The sequence below is a fragment of the Mobula hypostoma genome, chromosome 3 (genome assembly GCF_963921235.1).
Source record: "Mobula hypostoma chromosome 3, sMobHyp1.1, whole genome shotgun sequence".
Taxonomy (NCBI): domain Eukaryota; kingdom Metazoa; phylum Chordata; class Chondrichthyes; order Myliobatiformes; family Myliobatidae; genus Mobula; species Mobula hypostoma.
Genome location: NC_086099.1, coordinates 49,515,711 through 49,534,539, shown reverse-complemented (window position 1 = coordinate 49,534,539; position 18,829 = coordinate 49,515,711). Strand labels below are relative to the sequence as shown.

Sequence of the window (18,829 nt, the reverse complement as noted above, 5' to 3'; positions counted from 1 at the left end):
GCTCCACTCAAATTGGTTCTAGTGTTACATCTTGATCTATTATGCAAAGATCATTCCTCACCTGCTGTACTAATCTCATCCCTTGTTAACAGTGTTACACACATTTTCCTTTTTGCTAATCCTTTCTGAATGTTGAGTACCTTGAATATTCAGCTTTGTAGTACTTATCTTATATCATATTGCTTCTATTTGTTCTTCTGTCTGTTGAGAATAATGCCTGCATTTAGATACAGCAACTTTAACTTTGTGCTTTATCATTTACTGTATTTCACCTCTTTTTTTTCTCTCTTGGCTTTGTTTCCTCTATAATATTTATTTTGCATTTTGGAGTCATAGTCATAGAAAAGTACAGCACAAAGCAGCCTTTGACCATTCTAGTCCACGCTGAACCATTTAAATTGCGTAGTCCCATTGACCTGCACCTGGACCGTAGCCCTCCATAACCCTTCCATCCATTTTGTTTTTATACCTTTCACTACCTGTTTTGTTTCTTTCCTTACTGAATGCATTCTAACGTGCTTAGCACTGCAAGGCTGGTCTAAATCTTCCCTAACAGCCCCGGTGTAGAAATTAGTCCTGATTCTGCTGAGATGTAACAAGTCAAACTTGTGCAGCTACCACCTACCCAAAAATTGTTCCAATGACTCTGAAGTCTAAAATGTTCTCTCCCGTGCCAATCCGACAGCCAAAGATTCAGGCCTTTCATCTTCTTATTTCTCTACTTATTAGTGCATGGCACTGGAAGTAATAATGCAATTACTACTTTTTAACTGGAAGTAATAATAAAATTTCTACACTTGTCACTTAAAAAGCTAATTATGTGTTTTCTGGTCTCTTACAGTGGTGTTATCAAGGAGAATGTGTACCTTTTGGTTCTTGGCCTCAGAGTGTAGATGGGGGCTGGGGACCATGGTCCATATGGGGAGAATGCAGTAGGACATGTGGGGGAGGAGTCTCCTCATCTCTAAGGCACTGTGACAGTCCAGCGTAAGTAACTAAAGTAAGCCAGAGCAAAAAGACATACTTGAAAACAAACCAGTAACTTTATTTTATGTATTTGTGAGAATGTGAAATTTAAGGTTATGGTAGAGTAAGATTATATAAAAATTCTATAATTCTAAAATAAAACCAGGAAGTTATATTATTTATACCATATCTCAGGTCACAGACAACAGTTAAATTGTATGAGTTTGATAACATGTTCAATTGTCAGTATTTCTATCAATGAAGCACCTTGTAAGATAAATGTATACATTGTTCTGTGTCCCTTACTGAAATAGTGGAATATCCACTTATTATCTAATAATATATTCATTTTTAAATATCTGTACATTCATATGAACAATCTTTTGTTTAACTGAAAAGGTGATACTTATCTATTTTAATCTCCAGTAAAAAATCTTGATACATCAGCAAAAAAAACTAGTTATGCCTATGTCATAAGTTCTCTGTTGTTTCATATGCTATGACATACTGTACAAATTTTGATTTGGGGCACCAGCCACTTGGCCATGGTGAAGGACAAGCAACAGTTTCAATGTTTGGCCTCATTTGTATTAAACTATTGACCTAATGTGCCTCACTAAAGAAAGAGTCACCTCTAAAATTTGTGCTTGGTAACAGGGTTAGTGTTCACCATTAACTTAAATCATTGCAAATCAACTTCATTTTCCTCTGTTTGCTGCATATCTTGACACATGCAACAAAAGTTTATATCTTGATCTTAAATACAAATGATTCTGCAGATGCTGGAAAAATGCTGGAGGAACTCATCATGTCAAGCAGCATCTAAGCAAAGGAATAAAGAGTCAATGTTTTAGGCTGAGACCATTCATTGGGACGCCTAATCCTGATCAGATCTTGATGAAGGGTCTCGGCCTGAAAGGTTGACTCTTCATTCTTTCCCATGGATGCTGCCTGACCTACTGAGTTCCTCCAGTATTTTATATGAGTGTTACAGCATATATTTTTCTCATCATTTAGAAAAGTTCAGTTGACCTAACACTGGGAACTTATTTTTAGACTGAGCACCAGATTTCACAATCCTCAATTTTTTTCTTGTGCATGAATAACTTAGTTTTTATATTATGTATATGCTTCTTAGTCTGACTTCTCCCACTTGTAGAAATAGGTGTTTATGTCTACCCTTACATATCCATTGATGATTTGGTTTATTCTTAATCCAATAAATCTGAGGATGCAAGCCAAGTTGATCTCATAATTTAAACTTTAAACCATTTTGATAAATGTTCAGCCCAAAATAGCCGCAAGGCAAGTGTGAGGAGAGGATGCCAGGTCAACAGTAGACCATAAGTAATGCTGTAGGTTCCAAAACAAACTTCTGCTTTTCTTTGTTCCAAAGCAAACTTACTGTTATTTGGCATCCATGAGAACCGATCAGAGTATGTACCCTCTCACTGCCACAAATCAAATGTCGCACTCTTTCTAGGGTCTATCACTTAAAATAATTGGGTTCATGAAAGTGGCCCTCTCTGGTGTTAGACATTTCTGAAATGTTTTGTAATATTGTTTGAATTAACTGGGTGGAAGGGTAGGGTTAACGCTACCAATGATATTTATTATCAATTATCACCCGTTAGCACTATTTGCAGCAAATTAAAGTTTCCTCAATGAGTCATGACAAGCATGGAACACTGCTGTCAACACAAAGAAATCTTTTGTCCTCAAAGGAAATAAATCTTCAGTTCTCTTTTTCCATAAATGTAGAACAGATCTGGCCTCAATTAATGTTTCTTATTAGTGACTAGGATATAGAGAGAAATCTCTGATTTAAAAGAAGCAAATCACAGAATCTGATGGAACATATACAAGGACCTTACCAGAAAATATAAAAAGTGATTAATAGTGCAAAAAGTTATGAGTTAGATGTATATTAGAGTTCTCCTATCTCAATAAACTTGGAGAAGTGGTAAGGATGGTGCTCCTGGACAAAGAGTTATGAAACTTCACCCATTATATTTTAGGATGCCATTCAGAGTAGACTCACATCTGGACACTGATGAATCTAATTTCAATCTTTAAATAGGTATCCCTTGTTAACCTAGGTAAATACAACATTCTTGCCTGTGAAATATTTGACTTTTTAACTAAAGACAAAATTGTTAGATATCACGATGAAGTAAAAACTATTAAGGGAAATTGTGTTTAACAATTAAGAATACTTTGAGGAAAAGATGGGTATGGTGGAATGCAGTGGACTTGGCGTACTTGAATATTCAGTATTCTATGACAAGATAACACATATTTCATTCAGCATGAAATTATGAAGGATTCAGAGAAACTTGTAGGCAGGGTGAACTATAAATCTTGATCGTGTCTAAATAGATAATTTAGGTTTGACAGGGTATATAATGGATGATCAATATTGCATGCTTTATATTTGATACAAATTAGGAATTTTTTTGAGTCTTCTTGGCAATCCCAATGTTTTAGAAAAACATTCCGCAGCCCAGCCTTTCTATAGCCATAACCCATATGTGGAGATCTTTAAAACAGACTAATTGGATGCTTAAATCAGGCTATGAATGATGTCAACAAAAACAACAAAATTTTATCTGGGTGGAGGCAGTTCACTCTGGTCAGTATCATCTGGGGGTTGAGTGCTATAGAAGGAACAGGGCTCTCCTAGGTTCGAGATAAACATCTTAAGTCACTACCAGCCTTGTTTAATACTGCAGTGGCCAAGGAATCCCATTTTCCACGTACAGATCATTGTGCTATTTCAACTCAGGCTGTTCTTCAATGGATCCAGCAGCATGGAGATCTGTACTGAACCCATTGTGGTGATCATATACCATGTTTTGCTTTCTATGGAAAATGGCTGAGTAATCAGAGGTGTAAGGAAACTATGATGTTGCAGTAATAATAGTTTGTTCAATATTTGAACAAATCAAAAACTGTATTACACTGGCTTTTTCAGCACTATATGGTGGAATATTATTGCTTTTCAGAATTTACTGCAGAAATTGCACTACACGCTTCTCATAAAGATTGGCACTTGTGCAAATAAGGCATTTTTTCTGTGGTGCAAGCATGTAAAAAAACTCTTGAGTAGTGTTTCTTTGGAGCATGACAGGGAGAAATTAGCCTCTGATCCAAATAAATCTAGTTGTTAGTTAGTCACAAGAGAACTGAGTTGTTATGGTATTTTTTGCTATGCAGCTGCAAATCTAAGATGTTCAGACTTCAGAAGTCTGTTGCTGCAATAGAACAGTCTGGACAGTGATTGCCAAACCTCAGCCTTAGATACTTTGCATGATATCTGTACCACTCTACACGCCTGAGAACCCTGAGGAAGGAACAGAGGATGGCTTTTTATTGCAGGCACTAATACGATGCTCTATTGCATAAGCAAGTACCCACATACCCTATAGAGGTGTATAAGATGATAAGAGGCGTAGAGTGGACAGCTAGTGCCTTTTCCTCAGGTGGCAATGCCTAATAGAAGAAGATAAATTTTTAAGGTGAGTGGAGGAAAGTTTAGGGGAGATATTTTGCATGGCACAGTCCTGAGGAGACACCGAATGGCTTGGTGGGAGAGAAAGTAAAAGAGGTGAGGTGGGGCAGTTGGCACCATTTTTGTGCACCGTATTCCTGAGAAGACACCAGATTGCTTGGAGGGAGAGAGAGGTTACAAGGAGCAAGTGGGGTTAGCAAGCACATTTTCTGTGCCACAGTCCCAAGGAGACATTGGATTGTGCATAATTAGGCACTTGGCAAGGACCAATAAAAGAAAAGTTAAATTTAAGTGGAGTGGCTATTGTGTGAGTGGGCAGTGTTGGGGTGGGGGATTGGAGGCTTTGGCGAGGAGAATCTAGAGGTAGGTAGATTTTTGCTTATTATTTATTCTTTCTTTATTTCTTATTGCACATTTAAAGCTGTGGAGATTCCAGACAGGATACTGGAATGTTTCTCTTGCGGAATGTGGGAAAGAATGAAGACCTCCAATTACCTTGATGACTACACCTGCAAGAAGTGCATCCAGCTACAGCTTCTAATAGACTGTGTTAAGGACTTGGAGCTGGAACTGGATCATTCAGGAGGCTAAGCGTTTGATAGACAGGACATACAGGGAGATAGTTAAACCCAAGGTGCAGGACACGTGTGACTGGGTGACAGGAGGGGGAAAGAAGACAGGCAGCTAGTGCAGAATACCCTTGTGACTGTTCCACTCAGCAACAGTTTTGGATACTGTTGGGGAAATAGCAGAGGAAAGCCATAGCGATTGGGTCTCTGGCACTGAGTTTGGTTCTATGGCTCAGAAGGAAAGTGGGGAGAAATGCAAGCTGAAATGACAAGGGATCCAGTGGTGTGTGGAACTGAATAGAGGTTCTATGGGCAAGAATGAGATTCCAGGATGTTTTTTTTTGCCAGGGTCAGGGACATCTCAGAGTCCACAGCATTCTTAAGAGGGAGAGCAAGCAGTGAGAGGTTGTGGTCCAGGGTTGTGATCTCAGGATTTTTACATGTGCCATGTGCTAGTGAGGACAGAAATAGGAAGATCATACAGTTTGACACGGGGCTAAGGAGATGGTGTAGGAGAGATTTTTGGATCATTGAGCTCTCTTTCAGTGAAGTTAGGACCTGTACACAAAGGATGGTATGCATCTGAACTGGAGGGGGAGTAATATTCTGGCAGGAAGGTTTGCTGGTACTGCACAGAGGAAGGGGGGTTAAATTAGAGTTGCAGTGGATGGGAAATGGAGCTTCAGAACAGATAGTGGAGAGGTTCTGGAGAAAGATGGCGTTAAGCCTACATACAAAGTCAGGAATCAATAGGTCAAGCATTGTGGGACTAATGTTCTGAGCTGTGTATATTTCAATGCAAGCAAGTCTGTAGGAAAAGCAGATGAGATTAGGGCATAGATGAGCATGTGCAATTTAAAACATTGTAGCCATTAGTGAGATTTGGATGAGGAGGGGCAGGACTGGCAGCTCAGTGTTCTGGGGTTCCACTGTTTTAGATGTGATAGAGCAGGAGGGATTAAAGGGGAGGGGATGATGTTACCAGTCGGGGAAAATAAAACGGCAGTGTTCATTCAGGGCAGACTGGAGAACTCTAGAGAGGTTTTATGGGTAGAACTGAGGAATAAGAAAGCTATAACTGCATTAAAGAAGCTATGCTACAGACTACCCAACAGTCCACGGAATTTAGAGGAGCACATTTGTAGAAAGATCACAGACTGTTGCAAGAAACACAAGGTTGTGACAGGTGATTTTAACTTTCCACATATTGACTGGGAGTTCCATACTGTGAAAGGACTAGATAGGATAGAGTTTGTGAAATGTGTTTAGGTAACTTTCCTTAATCAGTACATAGAAGTCCCTACTAGAGAGAGTGTGGTCTAGAACTCCTATTAGGGAATGTGACAGGGCTGGTGACAGAAGTTTGTGTAGGGGAACACTTCGCATCTCGTGATCATAATGCCATTAGTTTCAAGGTAATTATGGAAAAGGATAGGCCTGGTCTTCGGGTCGAGATTCTAAATTGGAGAAAAGGCCAATTTTTATGGTATCAGAAAGGATCTGGCAAGTGTGAATTGGGAGAGGTGCTATTCTGGCAAAGGTGTACTTGGTAAGTGGGAGACCTTCAAAAGTGAAATTTTGAAAGTAGAGAATATGTATGTTCCTGTCAGAATAGAAGACAAGGATAATGTATAGGGAAGGAACCTTGGTTTTCGAGAGATATTGAGGACCTGGGTAAGAAAAAGAAGGAGATGCATAGCAGGTACAGGTAGGCAGGGACAAATGAGGTACTTTGGGCATTAAAGGATCTGCAAGAGAATATTAAGAAGGAAATCAGAAGGGTTAAAAGAAGGCAGGAGGTTTCTCTAGCAGACAGGGTGAAGGAGAACCCTAAAGGCTTCTACAGATATATTAAGAACAATAGGATACAAAGGGACAAAAGTGGTCGCCTGGAAGATCGGAGTAGTCATCTATGTGTGGAGCAAAACAGATGGGGAAGGTCTTAAATTAGCCATGAATAAGCCAGGAAATTATAGGCTGGTGAGCCTGACATCAGCAGTGGGTAAGTTATTGGAAGGTTTGGGAAGGTACCGGATATAGAAGTATTTGAATATACAGGGACGATTAGAGATGGTCAACGTGACTTTGTGCATGGTAAATCTTATCTAACCAATATTATAGAGTTTCTTAAGGAAGTTACCAGAAAAGTTGACGAAAGCAAAACAGTGGATGTTGTTTACATTGACTTTAGCCTTTGACAAGGTCCCACGTGGGAGTTTGGTCAAGAAGGTTTAGTCGCTTGGCTTTCAAGATGAGATAGCAAATAGGATTAGGTATTGGCCTTGCAGAAGAAGCCAGAGACATGTGACTTGTGAGGCTTGTGACTAGTGGTGTGCCACAGGGATCGGTGTTGGGTCCATTGTTGTTTGTCATTACAGTATATCAATGATGTGGATGATAATGTGGTAAACTGTATCAGCAAATTCATGGATGACACCAAGGTTGGGGTGTAGTGAAGAGCGAGGAAGACTATCAAGTTTTACAGCGGGATCTGGACCAGCTGGTGAAATGGGCTTAAAATGGCAGATCGAATTTGGAGGACTAACCAGAGTAGGTGGTAGGGTACTGAGGTGTGCGGAGGAACAGAGTGACATGGGAATACATATCCATAATTCCTTTAATATGGCGACACAAGCAGATAGGGTCATAAAGAAAACTTCTGGCACATTGGCCTTCATAAATCAGAGTACTGAGTACAGAAGTTGGAATATTATGTTCAAATTGTATAAAACATTGGTAAGGCTTTATTTGGTGTGTTGTGTCCAGTTTTCATCACCTAATTACATGAAAGATGTAAATAAGATTGAAGGAGTGTAGAGAAAATTTACAAGCATGTTGCCAGGAATTGAAGACTTGAGTTATAGGGAAAGGCTCAATAGGTTAGGATTTTATTCCCTGGAACATAGAAGATGGAGGGGAGATTTGATAGACTTATACACAAATATGAGGGGTATAGATAGGGTAAATGCAAGCAGGCTCTTTCCAGTGAGGTCAGCTGAGACTGGAACTAGAGGTCATGGGTTAAGGGTGAAAGATGAAATGTTTAAGTGGAACGTGAGGGGGAACTACTTCACTCAGAACATGGTGAGAATGTGGAACGAGCTGCCAGTGCAAATGGTGGATGTGGGTTTGATTTCAGCATTTAAGAGAAACTTGGATATGTACATGGATGGCAGGGGTATGGAGGGCTATGGTCTGGGTGCTGGTCAATGGGAGTAGACAGATTAATGGTTTGCCACAGACTAGATGGGACCAAAGGGCCTTTCCTGTGCGGTAGTGTTCTATGACTCTGTATGAGGTAGGTTGTTTATACAGAAAGTGGTATGTGCCTGGAATTCACAGCCAGGGTTAGTGGTTGAGGCTGATACATTGAGGATATTTAAGATAAGCTTGGACAGGCATAAGGCTGAAAGAAAAGTGGGGGGTTATGGGCTGCTTAGGAGGAAATGGTTAGATTGATTAACAGGTCACAATGTCATAGGCTGAAGGGCCCACATTATGCTATATTGTTATATGTCTTCCTTGGTCATTTATCAAGGAGCAAAGTTGCTGGAGGCTCAGATTTTCCCAGTTATTTGTGACAGAGATCTGTAACCTCTGCAGCAACAACTTCAACTGTGTATCTTTCCCCTGCTCACTGAAGTCAAAAGTCACTGTCACTTTAACATCCTAGCCTTTAATTTATTCCAGGCAGGCCACACCGGTTGACCTATTGCACATCTTGCTCTCTATAGTTCAAGTCCAAGTTCAAGTTTAATTGTCATTCAACCACACTTAGGAATAAAGCCAAACAAAGCAGCAATCCTCTGAGGCCAAGGTGTAATACCAATGCCGAGGAAGAACTTGCTAATTTGTCTCAGTGGCTATTGCCCAGTAGCACAGTGATGAAGTGTTTTGAGAGGTTGATGATGAAACACATGAATTCATGCCTGAGAAGTAACTTGGATCCACTCCAATTTGCCTAATAGCACAATAGGTCCACAGTAGAAGCCATTTTATTCGCTCTTCACTCAACCCTGGAGCATTTGGACAACAAATATGCATGCATCAGGACGCCATTTATTGACTACAGCTCAGCACTCAATACTATCATTACCTCAATATTAATCAATGAGCTTCAAAACCTTGGCCTCAGTTCCTCCTTGTGCAATTGGATCCTTGATTTCCTCACTTGTAGACCCCAGTCAGTTCAGATTAGCAGAACATCGCCACAATCTCCATCGACACAGGTGCACCACAAGTTAGCCCCCTCCAATGCCATATTTAAGTTTGTTGATGACAGCACTGTCATAGGTGCTGATGAATCAGCACATAGGAGGGAGATTGAAAATCTGGCTCAGTGGTGCCATGACAACAACCTCTTACTCAATGTCAGCGAGGCCAAGGAGCTGGGTATTGACTTCAGGAGGAGGAAACCAGAAGTCCATGAGTCAGTCTTCATTTGGAGATCCGTAGCGGAGAGAGCAGCAACTTTAAATTCCTCGGTGTTATCATTTCAGTGGACCTGCCCTAGACCCAGTGTGTAAGTGCAATTTTGAAGAAAGTGTGGCAGCGCCTCTGCTTCCTTAGAACTTTGCGAAGATTTGGCATAACATCTAAAACTTTGACAAACTTATATAGATGTGTGGTGGAGAGTATATTGACTGGCTGCAGCACTGCCTGGAATGAAAGCACCAATGCCCTGGAACCTATTAAACCTATTAAAAGTAGTGAATAGGGCCCAGTGCATCACAAGTAAATCCCTCCCCACCATTGAGCATATCTGCATGGAGCATTGTTCCAAGAAAGCAGCATTCTCAGGCACCCCTACTACCCAGGTCATGCCCTCTTTTCACTGCTGCCATCAAGCAGAATTTAAAGGAATCTCAGAACTAACACCCCCAGGTCAGGAACAGTTATTACCCTTAACCATCTGGCTCTTGAACGAGAGGGGACAGCTCCACTGAACATCATTTGCCCTATCACTGAACAGTTTCCACATCCTATGGACCCACTTTCAAGGACTCTCCATCTCATGTTCTTGATATTTATTTCTTATTTATTTATTATTATTATGTTTTTATTTTTTTTCTCAACTCAAGCTGGTAAAACCTGAGGTACAGGCATAGCCTAGCACACTCATTTCTCAATTGCTATGAACTTTTGGGCTATTCTAATGGTGTTTAGTATTGTGACTTTATGGACATTTACATAAATATTGCTGTGTAGCCCTAATTGTTTAATGCTTTTGTGTAGTGATCTTGGGATGATGCCAGTTGTGGATATTACTATTGGGACAATGTATATCTTGTTCATGTTCCATAGTCTTTCAATTTCCTCTTTGAATTCAGCATATTCTGATGTTTTTTCCCTTATTGATTTCTGTATGTTATGTGTGTTTGGAATGGCTATATCTATTAAGTACATTGTTCTTGCTTGTTTATCTTGTAATATTATATCTAGATGGTTATTACAGACTGTCCTATCTGTAATAATAGATCAGTCGTAATGTAATTTGTAGGACTCTTGGCTCTAAAACTAGATCAGGCTTGCATTTATAGTAAGGTACAGTTTCTTTTATGAGTCTGTATTTTAAAGCAAGATTTTGGTGAATGATGTTTGCCACTTGATTGTGTCTGTGTAAGTAATCATATTTAATTAAACTGCTGCAAAATCATGTAATGTATTGGATTGTTTCTGGTTTCTCTTGTCATTTTCTGCATTTATCGTCTTGAATTTGTTGGTCTTTTATTATGTATTTTGATTATTTTCACCACTTGGTCCTCTATTGCCACAAGGAACCCCTCTGTTTCTGGGAGGAGATCTCCAACTCTGAGCCAGACATTACTATTACTATTATTTCTTTTTTTCCCTTTCCTTTTGTGTTTGCAGTTTTTTTTTTGCACACCGGTTGTATGCCTTGTTGGTGCGGTCTTGAATTGATCCTATTATAGTCATGGATGTATTCAGTATACCCACAAGGAAATAAATCTCAGGATTGTATATGTGACATATACAGTATGTGCTTTGATAATAAATGTACTTTGAACTTTTAACAGTACACAGTGCCAACAGTCGCACACAGCATATATAATTATGAGAGCAAAAACATACAGTTTCAAAAAATAGTTACTAAATACGTTTGTAGAATAATAATGTAGCCCAAGTCCATGAGTGTCATGGCCTGTAGATTGTTGGTGCATAAGTGTTGTCCTGGAACCATGTTTCTGCAAGAACAAGCCGCAACAGTTTCTCATTTCATGCAAGTGCAGCCACAAGTAAAGGCATTCTGGCTTGTTTTCCTGGGAGCAAACACTGGAGACCAGCACAGATGGGAGGGGCCAGCCCCTAACCGTACATGGAATCCAGTAGCAAACAGCTAGATCTAGTGTCTCTTTTGCCTGCCACTGTAACAGGTAATTCCAAGGCAAAAAGACCTTGCTCGCACAACAACCTAGGCAATGCAGCTCCCCTACAACCAGTCTGGCAATAAGCCAGTGACTCAGAGTCATAGTATACTACATTACCAATGTCCAACAGGTTCTTGTGATCACAAGAAAAACATTCAGAACAGTCGTTTCCACTGTTTGTTGGATCGCACACTGCCTGGGTGGCTGAAGCAGACTGCAATATGGTGCACAAAGAATCTAGCTCCATAGCTATTCAACATATCGCTGGTGGGGTAGACCTGCCATACTTGATATTCTTAATATCCAGCAGTGCCTTGTGATTGTAAAAAATTGACATAAAGGGCGAACCATTGCAATTTTCTTTAGAGAGGCTGCTGCAGCCAAGCATGCCACTATCGTACTGTGCAATGTGGCAAAGGTCGCTGATACCCTGTATCCAGTGAAAAGAATCTTTCTCTGTTTTTCCTCCTCCAGAGAATGTGAGACTTAGAGCACACATGGTTTTGCCAGGATTACATTCATAGTCAGTTTCAGGTATCAAAGGAGCTTACATAACTCCTCATTGTCTTTCTTGCCTGCCTCATTTCATGGGCAGCACAGCCCCTAGGGCTGTCACTTGGGAGAGTTGGGTTCTCCCTTCCTTTCTTGACATGTGACAGTAGTTCTTTCTTCAGTCACTGTCACTGAGAAGCCACTGCAAGTTTACTAGTGTACAACTTGTGAAGATTTAATTATGCAGTCACAGTCTTTAGTTATCATTGGCCAAGGGCTCTTGCTGAGCACAATGGTGACTCTCCCCTTAACTCCATGAGACTTCACATGCTGAAGCTATCAGAAGGTGGCATTCTTTTCTGCAGAGAAGTGCTCCCAAAAATTCACAACAAGCAGTTCCTTGCTGTTGCTGAATGCAGGTTTTTGTGTAACTGCGCATGTGTGTGTGCATGTGACTTGTGTAATTGTGTCCCCACTTTTATCTTGGTGTGAGCTTAAGGGGATGTGTGTAGCTGTGTGCCTGTTTGTGTCTGAGTGTACATCCATCTCTCTGTGTGAAGGGAGTGTGTGACGATGTGCCTGCCTCTATCAAAGTGGGGAGGTGTGTAAGGGAATATGCCCCCCCCCCACCCCGTCTCTGAATTTGGGGCCTTTGTGCCCAGCCTTCTTATGAGTATTGGAAGGTGCGTGGGGATTGTGCCTACCTGTGTCTGAGTATGTGGTGATAATAACTGGGGGTATGTCTGCTTCAGTGTGTATGTGTGGATCGTGAGATACCTCCTGATCCCTGAATGCAAGCTGGAGGGATGTGCATGTGCCTGCCTTTGTCTTTATAGAGTGGATGCTAGGTGAATGTGAGCTGAAGCTGAAGTCAGCATATTTGAGATGTGATTTGAAATGAAAGTGGTCACCTTGATAATACCTTTAAACGTCTCTCTATAGTTCAGTGTATCCACTTTGTACCATACCTGTGCCTGTTTCATTTAGTTTCCTGGCACGAAGTACGTCCATCGACATCAGTTATGCTTCCTCCCCTTTTTATCTCTATCTCTATCTATCTATCTATCTATCTCTCCCTCTCTCCCTCACTTTCTCAAGTCTCACTCCCAGCAGTAGTGATGTGGCTTTGTGAAGAGGGACTCGAGTCCTGATATATTTCCTGCACAACTGAATACCAGTAGTTGCATTAACATTGTAGCAAAGTATCAGGATCCATACTGTCTCCATTTTACTAGCATGACCTAGTAAAAACACTAGGATTGTGAGCTGAACTTCAGTCCCATTGCACTGCCACAAATAGGTTTGGGAGAACTGTTTATTAGTGCTCTTGTCACAGCAGAAGAATTTTTAGGCATAATTATATAGATGGTGTATGTAGTTTTGATCTATATGGAAAACCATGGTCACCAAAGTCCGCATCTGATATGGTACCTAGACAGACAGACAGGTGTATGTAGAACATTCCAAGAGATCTTAATGAAACAATTCCAATGGCTATGTTGCAAAAGTAATTTCTACTTAGCAGTATTCAGTTGATATTTTAAATTCTGTTCCCACAATGATCATTTTGCTTCTGTCACAAAGGTGAAAAAACATCCTTTCATTTTCAGTAACAATTAAATTGATTGCTTTGCTAATTTTATTCTAAGGTCATCTTAAGTTTCTATTTTGTTGGCCTTTCAATGCTGTGTAGGAAAATAGAGTACCATTTCACTAATAGTTTCTTTTAAAATTGTAAAATAGGCCTTCTGGTGGAGGGAAGTACTGCCTTGGAGAAAGAAAGCGATATCGCTCTTGTAACACTGATGTAAGTAGAGCCTTTATCATTTGCTTGCAATTATAATGGATAGAAATGTAAACTTTTATTTGTGCAATTATTGAACCAATGACCCCCCCCACCCCCCCGGTAAGTAACTGTTGATCTAGGTTAAATACAGAATTCTGTGGAGTGTATCCATCTAGTCATAACTTACACCTGAAAGATTTATTAATGTTTCGATGGGACTTTTACTTTATAATTGTTCTGACAAAGCAGTAAATTATATAAAACTATTACATTTTGGCTTACTTGATATTATATTGATTTTTTCTGGTTTCTATATTCTTGTTTTCTCTTTATGACTGTGGAAAAGCATATTTAATTTTAGGCTCACACTATCTTTTGTATAAAAGATGTAGACTGTGGCCTTGAAATGCATGAGGTGCTTTAAACCGATGATACTCAGTGAGGACAAGGCCAACATATCTTTTGTGGGAAGGCTCCCTGCAGGCAATAAATGCACAACTAGGCTGTGCTTCCGTTAGTCTCACTACTGTGGAGCTATTGAAGGGAAACAGAAATTATTTGTGGGGTAGAGATTGGAGTTGGAATTGGGATTTAGTGGAGCATGTTGGGCATCACCTAGTGTAGGTGTTTGGCAGAGATTATGACACTGGGAGTCAGGACCAGAAGTCGCTTGTGTGAACCCTGAAAAATATACAGCAAGGAAATATTTGGAACCAAGGAAGAATTTTTAAAAAGCCTTAAAGGGGGATCCATTTGTAGGTAGTTCCATAGTCAAGATTCCATGGCCCTGCTGAAGGGTCTCTGCCCAAAACATCGACTGCACTCTTTTCAATAGATGCTGTCTGGTCTGCTAAGTTCCTCCAGCATTTTGTGTGTGTTGCTTGGATTTCCAGCATCTGTAGGTTTTTCTTGTTTGTGTCCAGATTCCACAGCCTTGGATGGTACCCTTTATGTTCTGTGGAAACAATTCTTGTCTGTCTTTTGAGAGATTTTCTCCAAATGTGGCCTGTGCTGTCAGCAGTTGGGCTTCAGATTAAATTCATTTGTATGGTACAGTAAAATATTAGGCTGTTGGAACGAACTTATAGGCCAATGTTTTTATATTTTGGTTATTTAAATTGTTCACCAAAGACTCAGCCCTAAAAGCCAGCCAGCTGCGACCTTACATGAGACAGCCTGTTCCTGCACTTCATGATAACCAGTCTGTTGTGGATTCCTTCACTGAAAAATAATAATACAACCAGAAACTTTTATAACTTTATTCCAATGAGAATTGCTAACTAGACTGTAAAAATTCAAAGTATGGTTGAAATATTGAGAAGACTTGAAAGGTTTTTGGAGAGTCAATTTGAAATTTGTTATTTGTGCTTTGTGATTTGGGGCAAGGTAATAATGCAGGCAACAATATTTACTGGACTGTAAGAGTCTACCATAAAACAACACAACTTTCTTCATTTCTCTTTTCTCCCCTACAATCTTGTTTTTAATGTTCTCTAAACCCTTTCAAACATTTAAATTGTCACTCTATTGTTAATCCATAATATATCCGTAGATTAGCCGCAGATATGTAATTTAAGGAGAGTAAAACAATTTTGAGCTTCCCTGAAAATGCTTAAGGCTAGTTCAAAAAGGAATTGAAATGTCTCAGATAATTTGAGTCCGGAACTTGAACAATGTTAGAGAACATTTTGTTGTTCAATATTTAATTTCGTTTTACTGACAATGTTAAAAGAAGACAGGCAAGTAGCAGTCAACAATTGAACAAAATATCCCCTTTCAAAGAATAAGATTTCAAGGTAAAATGATTCCTTTGTGCAATATTTAAAAAGTTATCACTTCTTGACTGCAGTTAAATTATGCAAAATTTAAACAAATAAAATTCTTTAGAGGTAGAAACATAATTGAACTTGGTAATACATATTTTCTTGCTGAGTAATTGCAAGCACAACATAGAGAAAGCTGTATAAGATCATAAGACATAGGAGCAGAATTAGGCATTTCGACCCGCCGAGACTGCTCCACCATTCCATCATGGCTGATTCTTTATCCTCTCAAATCCATCCTCTTACCTTCTCCCTGTAACCTTTGACATCCTGACTAATCAAGAACCTATCAACCTCCACTTTAAAAATACCCAATGGCTTGGCCTCCACTGTCATCTGTGGCAATGAATTCCACAGATTTCCTACCCTCTGGCTGAATAAATTCCTCCTCATTTCTGTTCAAAATGGATGTTCCTCTATTTTGAGGCTGTGCCCTCTACTCCTAGACTCCCACATTATAGAAAACTTACTCTCCACATCCACTGTATCTGGGCTTTTCAATATTTAAAAGGTTTCAATGAGATTCCCCCCTTATTCTTCTAAGCTCCAGTGATTACAGGCCCAGAGGCATCAAATATTCCTTATATGTTAACACTTTAATTTCCTGGAATCGTTCTTGTGAACCTCCTCTGCACACTCTCCAATGCCAGCACATCTTTTCTTAGATAAGGGGTCCAAAATTGCTCACAATACTCCAAATTTTGTCTGACCAATGTCTTCTAAAGCCTCATTGTTACATATTTGCTTTTATATTCTAGTCCTCTTGAAATGAAACATAGAAACATAGAAATTTACAGCACATTTACAGGCTCTTCGGACAACAATGTTGTGGCGACCATGTAACCTATTCTAGAAACTGCCTCGAATTTCCCTAGCGCATTGCCCTCTTTTTTGCTAAGCTCCATGTGCCTATTTAAGAGGTTCTTAAAAGACCCTATTGTATCCGCTTCCACCACCGCTGCCGGAAGTGTATTCCACGCACCCGCCACTCTCTGTGTGAAAAACTTACCCCTGACATCCCCTCGGTACCTTAAAACTATGCCCCCTCGTGTTAGCCATATGAGCGCCAGCATTGCATTTGCTTTCTTTATCACAGACTCAATCCTGCACAAGGACTCCTGTCCCTTTTCACCTCTGATTTTTGAATTTTCTCCCTGTTTAGAAAATAGTCTACTCCTTTATTCCTTCTACCAAACTGCATGACCGTACACATCCACATCCCTACACTATATTCCATCTCAAACAACAGGAATTCTGCAGATGCTGGAAATTCAAGCAACGCATATCAAAGTTGCTGGTGAACGCAGCAGGCCAGGCAGCATCTCTAGGAAGAGGTGCAGTCGACGTTTCAGGCCGAGACCCTTCGTCAGGAGTAACTGAAGGAAGAGTAAGTAAGGGATTTGAAAGTTGGAGGGGGAGGGGGAGATGCAAAATGATAGGAGAAGACAGGAGGGGGAGGGATAGAGCCAAGAGCTGGACAGGTGATAGGCAAAAGGGGATACGAGAGGATCATGGGACAGGAGGTCCGGGAAGAAAGACGGGGGGGGGGGTTGACCCAGAGGATGGGCAAGAAGTATATTCAGAGGGACAGAGGGAGAAAAAGGAGAAAGAATGTGTGTATAAAAATAAGTAACAGATGGGGTACGAGGGGGAGGTGGGGCATTAGCGGAAGTTAGAGAGGTCGATGTTCATGCCATCAGGTTGGAGGCTACCCAGACAGAATATAAGGTGTTGTTCCTCCAACCTGAGTGTGGCTTCATCTTTACAGTAGAGGAGGCCGTGGATAGACATGTCAGAATGGGAATGGGATGTGGAATTAAAATATGTGGCCACTGGGAGATCCTGCTTTCTCTGGCGGACAGAGCGTAGATGTTCAGCAAAGCGGTCTCCCAGTCTGCGTCGGGTCTCGCCAATATATAAAAGGCCACATCGGGAGCACCGGACGCAGTATATCACCCCAGTCGACTCACAGGTGAAGTGTTGCCTCACCTGGAAGGACTGTCTGGGGCCCTGAATGGTGGTAAGGGAGGAAGTGTAAGGGCATGTGTAACACTTGTTCTGCTTACACGGATAAGTGCCAGGAGGGAGATCAGTGGGGAGGGATGGGGGGGACGAATGGACAAGGGAGTTGCATAGGGAGCGATCCCTGCGGAATGCAGAGAGAGGTGGGGAGGGAAAGATGTGCTTAGTGGTGGGATCCACTAAGCCCGGACTCCAGCAACGACCATGGACACATTCAAAGTGATTGCGCAACCACCAACTGCGACTCCAGCCTTGAACTCCAGGCCGGGTCTTTATGTGCTGCTATTGTGACTCCCGTCTCCCCTTCCCCCACCAATACTCTGCAATCCCGTCTCCTTCAGATCCCATCGTCAGCTCCTGGGTCCTCAGAGGCTCCATCTTCCTCTCACCCCAAACCTCCCCTCTCCATTGTCACCCCCAGCCTCCCCGCTCCCCCCTCTGATCCCTCTCTCATCCGTGCCGGGTCTTTACCATCCCCTCCGACCTTCAACTGTCGGAGGCAGAACGCTCTGTTCTCAGTAAGGGCCTCACGTTTGTCCCCCTTCGCCCACACCTCAGCGAGTTCCGTGTTCGCCATGATGCGGAACTTTTCTTCCGCCATCTCCGTCTCCGAGCCTACTTCTTCGGCAAGGAGTCTTCCACCCCCACCGATGACCCCTTCTCCCATCTTCAACCCTCCTCTTCTTCATGGACACCCCGCTCTGGTCTTCTGCCTGCTCTGGATCTCTTTATCGCTAATTGCCGACGGGACATCAACCGTCTTGACTTCACCGCACCTTGTCCCCATTCCAACCTCACTCCTTCGGAACGCTCTGCTCTCCACTCCCTCCGCACTAATCCTAACCTTATTATTAAACCCGCCGATAAGGGGAGTGCTGTCGTAGTCTGGCGTACTGACCTCTACCTTGCCGAGGCACAGCGACAACTCGCAGATACCTCCTCTTATTTACCCCTTGATCGTGACCCCACTAAGGAGCACCAGGCCATTGTCTCCCACACCATCGCTGACTTTATCCGCTCAGGGGATCTCCCATCCACTGCGACCAACCTTATAGTTCCCACACCTCGCACTTCCCGTTTCTACCTCCTACCCAAGATCCACACACCTGCCTGTCCTGGCCGACCTATTGTCTCAGCTTGCTCCTGCCCCACCGAACTCGTTTCTGCATACCTCGACACGGTTTTATCACCCCTTATTCAATCCCTTCCGACCTCTGTTCGTGACACTTCTCACGCTCTTAAACTTTTCGATGATTTTAAGTTCCCTGGCC

At 41.5% G+C, this 18,829-nt stretch overlaps 1 protein-coding gene across 2 annotated transcripts in view; it reads left to right on the top strand.

The window, feature by feature from the left end:
* adamts6 (ADAM metallopeptidase with thrombospondin type 1 motif, 6) overlaps positions 1-18,829 on the top strand; it is a 297,940-nt gene that overhangs the window by 213,521 nt on the left and 65,590 nt on the right. For both annotated transcript variants that reach the window (XM_063043008.1, XM_063043007.1), the window contains exons 13-14: positions 842-987; positions 13,671-13,734. In XM_063043008.1, the coding sequence (XP_062899078.1) occupies positions 842-987; positions 13,671-13,734 (210 nt within the window). The remainder of the gene's footprint in view (positions 1-841; positions 988-13,670; positions 13,735-18,829) is intronic.